Consider the following 13,401-nt stretch of genomic DNA (forward strand, 5'->3'; position numbering starts at 1 on the left):
GTTGAGCATTACGTAAAGATAATTCTAACAAGTATTGCATACAGTCAGGTAAAAGGCCAAATCAAATTAGATAAACAAGTACACATAGTTTAAAGGAAGCCAGTGCAGTTTGATTAAAAGAGGAGCTAACTTGATGAATCGAGGGACTTTACATATAAGATCAGCCACAGTATTATGAGCTGTTTGTTTGACAAGAGAGATTTTTAGGCCTGAGTAAACAGCATTACAGTAATCAAATTTGGATAGCACTAAAGACTGAATTAAAGAGTGAAAAAGCGAGTTAGAAAAGAAAGACCTCAGTCTTTTCAATCTCCACAAAGAATTAAAGACAGATCCACTGAGAGGGGGGGACAAGAGGGACAAAATTCCCTGGGCCTCCAAGGGGGGCCCGGTGCCGGGGTTTCTCTCCTTCTCCTGCTCCCAGGCTGCTGGCGCTGCAGTCCCCGGTCTCCACCTGCCTGCCCTCAGCTTCATCAGCGGCCCCCTTCTGTCTGCCACCGGGCCCCCTGCATTTGGAAAAGGGAGAGTTTCTAGTTGGCAGTGCAGCGCCTCGCGTCTGTTTCGGCGGATCGCCTCGGGCCTTCCCTCACTGTGTCCCGCCCTAGTCTGATGCAACTCCCTGTTTCCGCGAGGGTGGGGCACAGAGAGGGAGGGCCCAAAGGGAGGCGATCTGCTGCTTTCACATGGAGGTGAGGCGCTGCTCACTGGTGCTGCGCTGCTGATTTGAATGCAGGGAGCCCGGTGGCGGATGGAGAGGGGCTGTCGAAGGGGCTGGGGGTGGGCGGGTGGAGACTGTGGACTGCAGCGCCGGCAGCCTGGGAGCAGGAGGGGGAGGTGACAGTAGTAGCAATTGGGGGGGGGGGCGGCGGAGGTGGAGGCCCTGGGGGAGGCAGCGGCGAGGGCCCAGGGGGCGGCCTTGCCCTGGGCCCGGCTCAGTCTCTCGGCGGCCCTAATTAAAGACACTAGAAATCACCATAGAAACCCTGCGGTCAAATCAGCACGCACAACTTAAGGTGTCATATATAGAATTGGGTGGAAAATGCACTAATAAAACTAACCCAAATATATGCGTACACTGTGGGGTAAATTCAAGAAAGGCCAGCTAAAGTTAGCTGCCAAACATTTGGGCACTAACCCCAGATTCTATATATGGTGCCCAAAATTGCGTGCCCAAGTCGCACATGTAACTTGAGCCTAAGGAGCTGCTAACTAGCCATAATTGGGTACTAACAAGCAATTACTGTAGTTAATTGGCTCCAATTAGGATTTGCGTGTGCATCTTGCCAGGCACTATTCTATAAAGATCTGCATGTGAATTTTATAGTGTGCAACTCAAAAGGGGGCGTGGCTATGGGAGGGTCAGGGGCAGTCACAGAAGATGCGCACAGTATTACTGAATATCAGGATCTGCACCCAACTTACACACCAGGATTTACATCAGGTTCTGGTTGGTGTAAATCCTCGTGCCCAAAGTTTAGCGTGGAAATCAGTTCTAAGCACTATTCTATAAACGGTGCACTAGTTGTTGTGCCGTTTATAGAATAGTGCTTCACGCTGATTGTTTTTGGTGCCTAAATTTGGGCGCCATTTACTGAATTTAGTCCTAAGCATTAAGGGCCTTATTCTATAAAGGTTATACTCCTAAATTTATGCTCCCAAATTATGAGCTTAATTTAATTAATTTATTTATGCATTCTTGTATCCCACTATTATCCCAAAACACGTTTTTGGTTCAAAGTGGCTTACAATTTACATTTTTGTAGCATTACAATAGTGTTGTGCAATTTGGAGAGGGCATTTATAGTTCATGTGGTTATTCGTAAAGTTTTTGAAGAGATAGATTTGAAGAGGAAAAGGTAGTGGTAGCTTTTGTGTTCAGTTGTAGAGTTTTGGTGATGTTTATTCATATAGTTTTTGAAGCTATTTTGGAGCATAGATTATGCTATAATTTAGGAGCATAAATTTAGGAGCATAACCGTTATAAACAGTGGAATTCTTTGCCTTCAAATATTAGGGTATTAAATCAGTTTAAGAAGGCACTCAAAACACAATTGTTTAAACAGTAGGACTAGGGGGCATGTGATGAAACTACAGTGTAGTAAATTTAAAACAAAACTCCTTCTCTGCCATCCAGGGTTTGACTAGTGCTCTAAGGTGTCATTTTTCAAAGGCTCGCTAGCGTTTTTAGTGAGTGCATTAAATATGAGTGTGCTAAATGCTAGAGACGCCCATATATTCCTATGGGTGTCTCTAGCATTTAGCGCATGCTAAAAATCGCTAGTGCATCTTTGTAAAAGACCCCCTGAGTTTGGTGTGGTTATCTTGAATAACTATTTATATCTGCTCCATTCTGGCTTTACTCATGTGGCTATTTGTATGAACACTTGTGTATCTTACCTTGCAGATACATTGGTTGTAAAGTTAGCACATTCATTGGCATACACCAGTTTGGTTGTTCCTGTTATATCTTCCCACTGGGCTTGGGCTGTTCCCCCTTAAAGAACAAGTAGATTAGGTTTACGTTCATTACCACTGTGAGTCTGACACAGCATAACAGGTTTCTTCCCTCCTTGTTCTCTTCCTTGTGAAATTTTCTCTGTATTCAAAAATATGTTCTGGAACTTTCTAAGCTAAGGCTTCAGAGGCTGAGATGCTTTTTCTAACATCTTTCCTCCCCCCCCCCCCCCCCCCACGCACACCCCCTCTGATACATGCATGCATGCATACATACACAAATCAGGCAATCTCCTCCAGTCTGAGAGTGGATTATCATACTCCTTTCACACAAATCAGGAAATTCTTCTCATGTTATCCTTGTATATGATAGCCCTTGGTTTCCCATTGCCATGATTAGAATGTTCTGCCCCCAGAGTTGTGTGTGTGCATGCTTACATTTATTGTGTAACAGTAAGGGAAAATATACAGTGTAGGGCTGTATGTATGTATGTATGGAGTGGAGGAGTAGCCTAATGGTTAGTGCAGCAGGCTTTGATCCTGGCAACCTGAGTTTGATTCCTACTGCAGCTCCTTGTGACCTTGGGCAAGTCACTTAACCCAGGTACAAAAGAAATTAGATTGTGAACCCTCTAGGAACAGAAAAAGTAGCTGCATATTATGTGTACAGCACTGCATACATCTAGTAGTAGTAGATTTTTTCCACTTGCTGTTCCTAATAGTGCATCAAGTTGCAGATGATCAAAAACCCTGGGCAGTTCCAAACAGCGCTCTAAAATTAACACCGGAACAGCGTGGGGCAATAACACCCCTATAATCAAAACTAATAGCATGTAAATTTATGCACGCTATTAGCTCTGATCATTGGGGTACTTCTGCAGGAGGACTGTGCCTGGGCATGTGCCCAAGGCAAAATCCTCAGCACGGACCTGTCACAGAAAAGCCTGACACAACCCCCCCCCCCAACAGAACAGCCTGACAGAATAGAGGGCTGGACCTCCAACCCTCCCGTGGTGGTCTATGCTCCCCAAAAGCTCTTTCGTACCTTCTGATGCTTGAGGAGGAAGTAGTGCTCCCTCCTCCTTCCAGCATCGACTCCAAAATGGCAGTGCTCTGTCCAGTGCATCCTGGGATGTGCTGGGCGGGGCTTCTATACCATATAAGGGAGAAAATTGTCTTTGGAACCTCTCCCACCTCTGACCATTACCTGACAAGGGACAGCCTCATTTAATTGTCTTTGCAATTGCAATATGTAATTCAAGGTAGCATTAACTTCCTGGTAGGACTTTGTAATCTCTGTTTTCATAGGTCACCCCTTACATGTGACACATTTCCTCCAGTCACTGAGAAACCTGACAGGTTCTGGCTTTATTCCCCCAAGAACATCTCTGATCCTATTGGTCATTTCCTGAGCCCCCTTGTCTTATGGGTATTCTCTGCACCTCTCCCTACAGAGCAGAATCCTCCATCTTGGGTTCTAGAGCAAGTTGTCCTCAGCTCTCTGTCCCACTCTCTCTCCTCTGGAGAATGCACTCTCTTTTTCAACAAAGTAGTCAATATCATCTCCAAAGAGGAAAATATTCATTTACAAGACCCAACATCCTTCCTGCATTGAACCAGGTGGCCTTTTTTTCACTAAAGTTTAACTTCTGCGATAATTCAGAATCCATTATTCCAATCACTCATCTTTCACTCTTTCATTCTGGCAATCTGTCATCCAATTGATCAGCATCCATCTTCAAGAACTCATCCTGCCCAGGCAGAACACTTGCTTTTCAACTATCAGTATACAGTATGTTATCTAGAGCTTTTTTTTTACAGAGCCGCACTACTGATTCCCACTCGGCAAATGAGAGGAAGCCCATAGGAATTGAATGGGCTCCCTCTCATTTGCTGCACCAAGAATCGGCAGCATGGCTTTGGAAAAGAGGTCCCTAGTTCACTATTTGCAACAAACAGTTGAAAATTTAAAAAGTGAGTCTTTCTTTGGATGTTAGCTTGGTTTAGCTAGCTGACACGCATTGTGAAATCAGTGCAAAGCACTTTATTCTAATTAGCTTGGGATATTACCCCAGGTTAATTAGAGTAACAATCAAACAGAAGCAGCTTTATGCAGAGGGAAACAGAGAAGGCATTAAGGGGAAAGGGGAAGGGGATGGGATTCAATATACTTTCTGTGGTTACAATCAAAGTGGTTTACATATTAAATGCAGGTACTTGTTTTGTACCTGAGAACAGTACAGGAAGGCAGAGAAGGCACAGACAAGCTAAAAAGTACAGACAGTGTGTGACAAAATGGCACAATTCCCCTTTCTCCATTTGCAAACTCATGCATGTCTGTTTGAGGCCTGGATGTGAAAAGACATGTAAAGTGTGTTTCATTAGGGACGCAGGGGCTGTATGAGGCACGGGTGTGTGTGTCTGTCAGTGGCGTACCAAAGGGGGGGCGGTCCGCCCCGGGTGCACGTCGCTGGGGGGGGGGGGGGTGCCGCGCGCCTGTTGGCCGAGTCCGCTCGTTCCCTCCCTGCTGCTCCCTCTGCACGAAACAGGTTACTTCCTGTTCCGGGGCAGAGGGAGCAGCAGGGAGGGAACGAGCGGACTCGGCCAACAGGCGCGCGGCACCCCCTCCCCAGCAGGTAAAAATGCACCCGGGGGGGGGGGGGCGCATTGGTGATCTGCCCCAGGTGTCAGGCAGCCTAGGAACGCCACTGGTGTCTGTGTGTGTGTCCCTGTCTGTGTTTCTTTATGTATCTGTGTGCACATGCATGTGTTGTGTATTTGTATATGTGTGTCTGTGTAATGGTGTGTTCTTGTGTGCATTTGTGTACATGTGTGTGTACCTTTGTGCCAATGCATACAAACAGACACACAGATGGATGCACCTTCCCGAATAGGTGCTATCACTTGGATGAAACACACCTAAAAAACTGGAAGGGGTTGGAGCTGGTGATAGAGAGGGCAGAAAGAAATGGGGAGAGGAAACAGAGAGAGAGAACAATCTGGGCCTTAAAAAGAAGTAACTCTATTCTAAACCGAGAAATGTCTGTTGGCCTTGATTTGTAAACAACAGTCCTACAGTGAGGGTGATGTCTCTCTGAGCCCTGGGGTGCAAGTTATGGACCTAAGACACTGAGCTTTTCTTGACAGATAAAGAGGCGCATCTCACCAATGACACTACAGAGCAGGCGGAGGCTCGTGGTATCTCCCTCCCCACTATCCCGCGGGTTGTCCTTCCAAGATGGAGGCAGAGGGATGCGCAGCCCTATGGGGCGATGGAACTTCCTCCGTCGGGGTTCAACAGTTACGATTGGGCTGAATGTGGCCTGGTTACCCAGCAGCTTTGAAACAAGTTCATCTGGCACAGGTTGAGCCTGTGAAGAAAAAAAGATTCTGGTCATAACGCAGTGAGATGTACATACTGTGAAGGTAAGTTTGTAAGAGGGCACCTAGGCAGACAAGGCACATAAGCAAATATATTATGACTATTTTATAAAATGCAACATGCACTCTTATGTGCCCTTAACAAATTATCCCATCGGACAGCAGGTGCAGGCACTCACATCTGCTCCGAGGCAGGTGCACATGACCCGCCTAAGTAAAAGAGGATAAGCGTGTATTTTACAACATGTGTGTATATCTCACAACTGTGCCCACATTCTGCCACTAGAATATGTATGCATATACCACATAAAAGCACATATGTGGGTCAACAGCACACGCTTATCTGCTCCTAACTGGGACAATTGTTTGCACTCAAGTCATGGAAAAATTACCCCTCCCGAGTCCAGTGCAGGCACCAGATCTCAAGTGAAGCCTTATTCTGTCAACAACTGTCCATAGCCCTGCTCACTTTTTCCCCACTGTATGATGTAATTCAGCAATGGGTGAAATTTAAAGAGACATATATATGAGGCATATTTTCAAAGCACTTTGGGAGGCTAAGTTCCATAGGTTTCTATGGAACTTTGGGAGGCTAAGTGCTTTGAAAATGAGCCTATTCAAATACAAGGTTTAAGTTCAAACTGTTCTGTGTACCATTAAGATTTATTTAGTGAGGGACCTACAGTCACTACTTTCCCAGGTCTCAGGGTAAATATTATAGTGGATCATATGACCAGTATACTAGATTATATAGGGACCGATATTCAGACCACAGGAATTGACTGCCTAACTCCTGTTGTCAGCACTGAGCTCGGATATTCAATACCAGGCCATTTCCGGTGACCGACATTGAATATTTGGTTTATTTTTTGACCGGTATAAAGATAACCGGCTAAGTCAATATTCAGATTTAGCCAGTTATCTGTAAACTGGCCAAAGATATCCCACATTTTCATATGGCCAAATATGGCCATTAAACTGGCTTTAAAAATCGGCAAATTGCCGGTTATATCAGGTGATATAACCAGCTATCTGCTAGCCGCTAACCGGGGATATTCAGCAGGGAATAGCCAGTTATCCCCCACTGAATATCGGTGTATAGATGGATAAGGAGTGGCCTAGTGGTTAGGGTGGTGGCATTTGGTCCTGGGGAAGTGAGTTCAATTCCTGCTTCAGGCAGCTCCTTGTGACTCTGGGCAAGTCACCTAACCCTCCATTGCCCAATATAAGCCACATTGAGCCTGCCATGAGTGGGAAAGCAGGGGGTACAAATGTAACAAAAATAAAATAAGCACTCTTTAACCAGTCAGCAGCCATTTTGGCTGGTTAAATAGTGCTGAATATCAGGGAGATAGTCATATTGCAACCCATACAATGCATTATTTTATAATCAACAACACATCACACAATTCCATCAATACAGTGTTGCCTGCATTATCAAATCCTACCCAGGGCATCTTTCCTAAATCTCAGAGTACACTATTTTCCACATGCTTATAAAAAATAAGTCTCCCCATGCCTCAGAGAGCTAAGCTATACAGCAGAATATATCATCACCTAATATTTTCTAAATCAGGGTTTCTCAATCCAGTCCTCAGGGCACACCCAGTCAGTCGGGTTTTCAGGATATCCACAATGGGTATGCATGAGAGAGATTTCTGTAATAAGGAAGCAGCAGGGCCACTGGGGGGAGGGACAAAATTCCACGGGCCTGCCTGCCTGCTTCCAGGTCTGTCCTCTCCTGCTTCTGTCTATGCCGAATCTGGATGATTCCATTAAAGCCATATCGTGCTAATGCAATCATCCGGCTCCTGGGTGGCATACAGGAGCAGAAGAGGACAGACCTGCTGCTTCCTTATTACCACAATTTATCTTAAAGGAAGTTTTCCTTTCAGCAAACATGTACAAAAACACTATGGGGTCAATATTTAGTATGGTTTAAGCAGGTAGAAGAGGCGCTGAGCTGGCCGGCTACCAATATTCAGTAGCACTTAATTGCTGTATATTGGATCTGAATGCCACAGTACAATTTGGGCAGTGTTGAGATGGCATGGGAGCAGAGTCAGGGTGGAATTCAGTGATGTGCCCTCATAGGTAACTGGGCAGTTAGGACCACATAAAATGCAGTTCTGCTTTGTCCAGTTAGGCAGATACTGACAATGATTATCAGCCAGCACCCACATAACTTCTGGCTTCACCGAAGACCTGGATATTCAGTGCCAGTGCCCTGACATGGCTTGGCATTGAATATCCAGATCTAATTTAGCTGGTGGCTGTCAGTGCTTAAAAAAAATGCTGATCGCTGCTGGCTGAATACTGACCTGGAGACATCTGGTTATTCAACTCTGTGACTCTCACACACTTATCTTCCTTCCCTCATGACTCTTAAACACTCCTCCCTTGTTCTTGCATCCCTCAAATACTCCCGCCACCTCTCTGTGTCTCACAAATTAAGGAGGTTTGATGACAGGAGATGGCATGAACCTATCTGGCCCATTGTGTGGGCTGAAGCCAGTAGGCAGAGCTTGTTGCCCTATCAATTACATTGTTTTAGGTGTACCAAGATGGTGGTGACTGCATTGGGGAGAATGAAAACCTCCTTGGATGGACCGGCTTCAGCTTTGTGACATTATGCTGTCTCCTGTTCAAACCTCCTTTTCCCAAATACTCCCTCTGGCTCTGTGCCCCTCAACCATCCTTCCTCACCCCTATGCCCTTTCCTGCTCCTTTCCCTGTTGTGTCCCTACTCACTGAGCAAGGAGGAGTCTTGTCATAAGGGACAGAGGAAAGGAATAGAGAGTGAAACAAAAGGTTAGCAGCAGAACATATTCCTTCAGTACTGAGGCATAAGTTTCTGAATGTTGTCTTCATGGATTTTTGAAGTTTAATAGGAAATTGTAGAAAGGAGATGTGGCACCAGGCTGTAAAGAAACCCCAGTGGAAAGATGCTCAATTGGAGCACATTTCTGTAGCCCTGATGTGCCAGGTACCAGGTCTAAATAAAATTGTTCATTTTTTTGGAATGTCCCTTTCCCTTCTGAAATCAGAGCTGGAGTCCATATTTTGGCCTCCTAGTCCCGTCCAAAATATGCCCAGACCGTGCTTCTTCACTATAAGGATATACTGCAGTGTTAGATGTCCATATCCTGGCTTTATAAAAGCGGGATCTGGACGTCTATGGAATATGGATGTCTAAGTGCTCGTTTCCAGATGTCCAAAACATGAATAGTGCATCTACCTGTTTCATTTAAATTAAGCACCTCTCATGTCCATCAGGTTGTAAGCATGCAATCATTTCTCTTCTCTTTATTGGTAAGATTATTGTATCATTGAAACTAGATTCAAATGACTTCCATGACCCCTGAAATTGGGATTCTGCAGGGAATACATACTGGCTCTGCTTGTCAATTTGCATCAGAATCTTGATGGAGAATGTTCCATTGTACTGGTGCTACTTGGTTTGACTGTGGCCACTGGAATTCTGGATCATACAAAATGGCTGCTGCAGCAGCTGCATGTTCAGGGTGATAGAGGCCCAGTAGTCCTGAAATGGCGGGAGTCACTAGAACTAAGAGAGTAGCTATGGAAGACTTGTTCCAGTTCATTGATTTTGGATTGTGGAGCTCCATTATTTTTTTAAACATCTATATAAGATCCGGTTAGTGTGTCTGGGTTTAAAAAAGGTTTGGACATAGTCCATAGTCTGGTAGTGAGACAGGCATGGGGGAGCAACTGCTTGCCATGGGATTTGTAGCAAGGAATGCTGCCACGATTTGGGTTTCTGCCAGGTACTTGTGACCTGGCTTGGCCACTGTTGGCAGCAGGATACTGGGCTAGATGGACTATTGATGTGACCCACTATGGTTACTCTTATGTTCTTATAATTTGCGACTAATGAAATCAGACACTGATCCATGAGTAGGTATTAAGTAGCTCAATATTTGGAGAAAATTGTCTCTTGGCTCAGGACTGACTGGTTTAGGCAAGGAGTTCTCAACACAGTCCTCGGGATACATGAAGCCTGTCAGTTTTTCAGCATATCCATAATGAATATCTATGAGACAGACTTGAACAGAATGAAGGTAGAGCATGTAAATTTATCTCATGAATATTCATATGAATATCCTGAAAAACTGACTGGCTTGGTGTATTTCGAGGACTGGATTGAGAATCCTGGTTTAGGCTATGCTACCATGACTGAGCTATTATTGCAGGTGGGAAATGAAATCTTGGAGGATTTGAAAGGTAATGTAAACCTTGATGAAGTACCTCTTATGTCAAGTTCCCAGCCTGGTGGTACTTCTAGAATCTAGATTATCTATGAATTCCCAGGTACAGACTACAGCTGAAATCTGTTTTCTTCAGTCTTCTATTTATCATTTCTACTGCACTAGACATATTCAGTGCTGAATCTACAGGAAAGGAAAGGGGGATGGGATTTGATATACCACCTTTCTGTGGTTACAATCAAAGTGGTTAACATGTTACATATATGTCTTATTTTGTACCTGGGCCAATGGAGGGTTAAGTGACTTGCCCAGAGTCACAAGGAGCTGCAGTAGGAACTGAGCCCAGTTCCCTTGGTTCTCAGGCCGCTGCACTAACCATTAAGCTACTCCTCCACTCAGATAATCAAATAATGCAGCATTTGTTATCTCATTTAAGTCTACTTTTTCTCTGAAACAGCCTATTGCAATTCTTTTTTTTGTCTAAATGAATTACTTTAAACTTGGTATTACCCTTTTGAATGTATGTCAATGACATTATGATTTTACTCCCTACCAGGCTAATATTTTTATTTATTAAGGTTTATTTACTGTCTTCTTAAAGAAATTCACCCAAGGCAATGTACAGCAAGAATAAGTCAAATATAGGCCACAGACAATTACAGAAATAAATAAGTTAAAATAACAGTATATTCATGTAGTATGGCATAATATGCTACTTACAATACCCAATAAAACATCTTAATAAAAGAGGAGGTGGAACTCACAGGCAGATAAGATACAGGAACAGAAGTCAGGTTGAAAAGAAGGGGACTCATTTAAATAAAAAGCTGCACATGAAGTCAGAAAGGTGCAAGAATATGATCTCAGCTAGGGTAGAAGTGGATATTGGAATACTGTGAATGGTTAAGGATAGATACTAGTTCTCTGGATGTGGTTTAACATTCGACATCCCTGAGCAGTTAGTACAGATTTGTCATGAAGTGCAGTACTTTGGGAGTCAGTATAGATACAAATTAACATTGAAATCTCATGTTAGAAGCTTGTAAAGAAATGAATGCATTGCTGCAGCTTTTGCATAGAACGAAACAGTTCCTTCCAGCAGATAATTTTTGTTTGGGTCTGTACTTTGCAACTGGATTATGGTGATTTGCTGGTGGGCTTGCCAAATTCTGACAAGAAGCTAATAGCCAAGCCCCCTCCCTGCCCATCTTCAAGTCTTTGCTTAAAGCCCACCTCTTCAATGCTGCTTTCGGCACCTAACTCTTACCTTTCAGGAAATCCAGACTGCCCCAATTTGACTGCCCCTATCGGACTGACTGTTCACTTGTCCTTTAGATTGTAAGCTCTTTGAGCAGGGACTGTCCTTTTATGTTAAACTAGACTTTGAGCCCGTAAAAACGGGCTATTATAGGAAGGGGGGGTTGAAAGGCCCGCCCCCACCGCCGAGTTCACCGCTGCCCCTCCCCCTCCGAGTTCGCGCCCCCCCACCGAGCCGTCACCACCCACCTTCCACCCGGCCGGGCCCTCGCTCCGCTATTGAAACAGCGAGGGTCCGGGAACGCAGCACTGAGCTCTGCTGAGCTGCCGACGTCGGCCTTCGTTCTTCTTCTCTGCCTGTCCCGCCCTCGTGTGACGTAATGTCGTCGAGGGCGGGACAGAGGCAGAGAAGAAGAAGGAAGGGCGATGTCGGCAGCTCAGCAGAGCTCAGTGCTGCGTTCCCGGACCCTCGCTGTTTCAATAGTGGAGCGAGGGCCCGACCGGGTAGAAGGTGGGTGGCGGCGGCGACTCGGGTGGGGGGAGCGTTAGACGGCGGTGTCCCTCCCTCAGCAATGCGCAGTACAGACCCTCTGTGTTCCGCCCCCCATCATCACGTATTGACGTGGGGGCGGGGCAGAGAAGGTCTCTACTGCGCATTTGCGAGTGAGTACGGTCACTCGCTGTTTATATGTTTGATTGTACAGCGCTGCGTAACCCTAGTAGTGCTTTAGAAATGTTAAGTAGTAGTAGTAGTTGATTTTATGTGTGGAAAACCTGCGGCAAATCTGAGGGGAATAAACTGGACACATGCGTACAAGGTTTCGCAGCAAGTGCGGCTTCTTGTGCGCATGGCCAAACCAAAACTTTCCTGCACCTAAATATGAGCTTTGCACAAATTGTTTGCACTTGAAATTTTTAAGAGCGTCATATTTAAGCGCAGAACATTGGCGCAGCTGTGTGCTTTCACTTTCAGTTTTGATTAGACACCTTCTGCCTCTAAAACTGAATATATGTAAACCGCTTTGAATGTAGTTGCAAAAACCTCAGAAAGGCGGAATATCAGGTCCCATTTCCCTTCCCCTTCCCTTCCGCTTGCAGAACAACACAAAACTAGCAATTAAATAAGAAAGATTAGGGTTATGTTGAATGGTTATTTGATGGAACTATTGAGAATACCTGAGGATAAGATTCCTCTTTTTTTTCACAAGTTTATTATTTTCTGGATAAACTTTTGGGACAACAGGATGTTTATGCAGTATTAGAGACTTTCGACTCAGAAGTAGCCACTGCATCTACTTTGATAGCCACAGTGGCTCTAACACCAGACAAGGCATGGTTATTGAGGATGTACTTTAAAAATAGAGAGAAACCCTTTTTAGGCTTCAAGATTCAGTTATTTTCTGATGTGTCAAGAGATACCCAACAGCGCAATTTTTGTTATTAAAACCAGGTGCACTTCAAATTACAGCTACCTTTTTTTTTTAAGCGATCAGAGAGCAGAGGGAGGAAGAATCACAAGGAGAAGGAAGTGGAATAAGGGTAGGAGAAAGACAAGACATCAAGGAACAAGATGATGGCCATTCAGGATCCACTGTTAAACACCACCTGGACTCCTTAATTACATTGCCCTCCTCCTAACCCTTCGCCGTCCCTCAGTCACTTTCATCCGTACACTCTCCTTGCACGCCTTCCAATTTCCTCACTGCTGTTCAGTTACTTTCTCCCTTCACACTCTCCACATTCCCTCAGTCTCTCCTTTCCCCTGAGCCACCAAAACTGTGATAGTCTCATTCACTCTGCCCATCTTCTTCTTCCCTCTACTTCTATGTTTTCACAAGGCCCCAGGTCTGTCTTTATCATTCTAACCCCTCTCTCCTTACTGATCCCCTTTCTGACCCTCTCTCACTCCCTTACATCCCTCTAGTCAATCTTTTGCTCTTGTCTCATATGCTTCCCAATTTGTCCTCATCTTCCTAACCCTCTGATCCTCTCTCTTTTACCCCCAAAACCCAGCAGCAGATTGCACCCAACCAATCATGCTGGAAGTGAGGGAAACATGCAGGGCACTCTAGTGCTGGCA

General features: G+C 44.9%; 1 protein-coding gene across 6 annotated transcripts in view; it reads right to left on the reverse strand.

Moving 5' to 3' along the window:
* ANK1 (ankyrin 1) overlaps nucleotides 1–13,401 on the reverse strand; it is a 319,396-nt gene that overhangs the window by 92,493 nt on the left and 213,502 nt on the right. For all 6 annotated transcript variants that reach the window (XM_030202059.1, XM_030202060.1, XM_030202058.1 and 3 more), the window contains 2 exons: nucleotides 5,621–5,825; nucleotides 2,398–2,494 (listed from right to left, as the gene is read on the reverse strand). In XM_030202059.1, coding sequence (XP_030057919.1) covers nucleotides 2,398–2,494; nucleotides 5,621–5,825 — 302 coding nt within the window. The remainder of the gene's footprint in view (nucleotides 1–2,397; nucleotides 2,495–5,620; nucleotides 5,826–13,401) is intronic.

The sequence above is a fragment of the Microcaecilia unicolor genome, chromosome 4 (genome assembly GCF_901765095.1).
Source record: "Microcaecilia unicolor chromosome 4, aMicUni1.1, whole genome shotgun sequence".
Taxonomy (NCBI): Eukaryota; Metazoa; Chordata; class Amphibia; order Gymnophiona; family Siphonopidae; genus Microcaecilia; species Microcaecilia unicolor.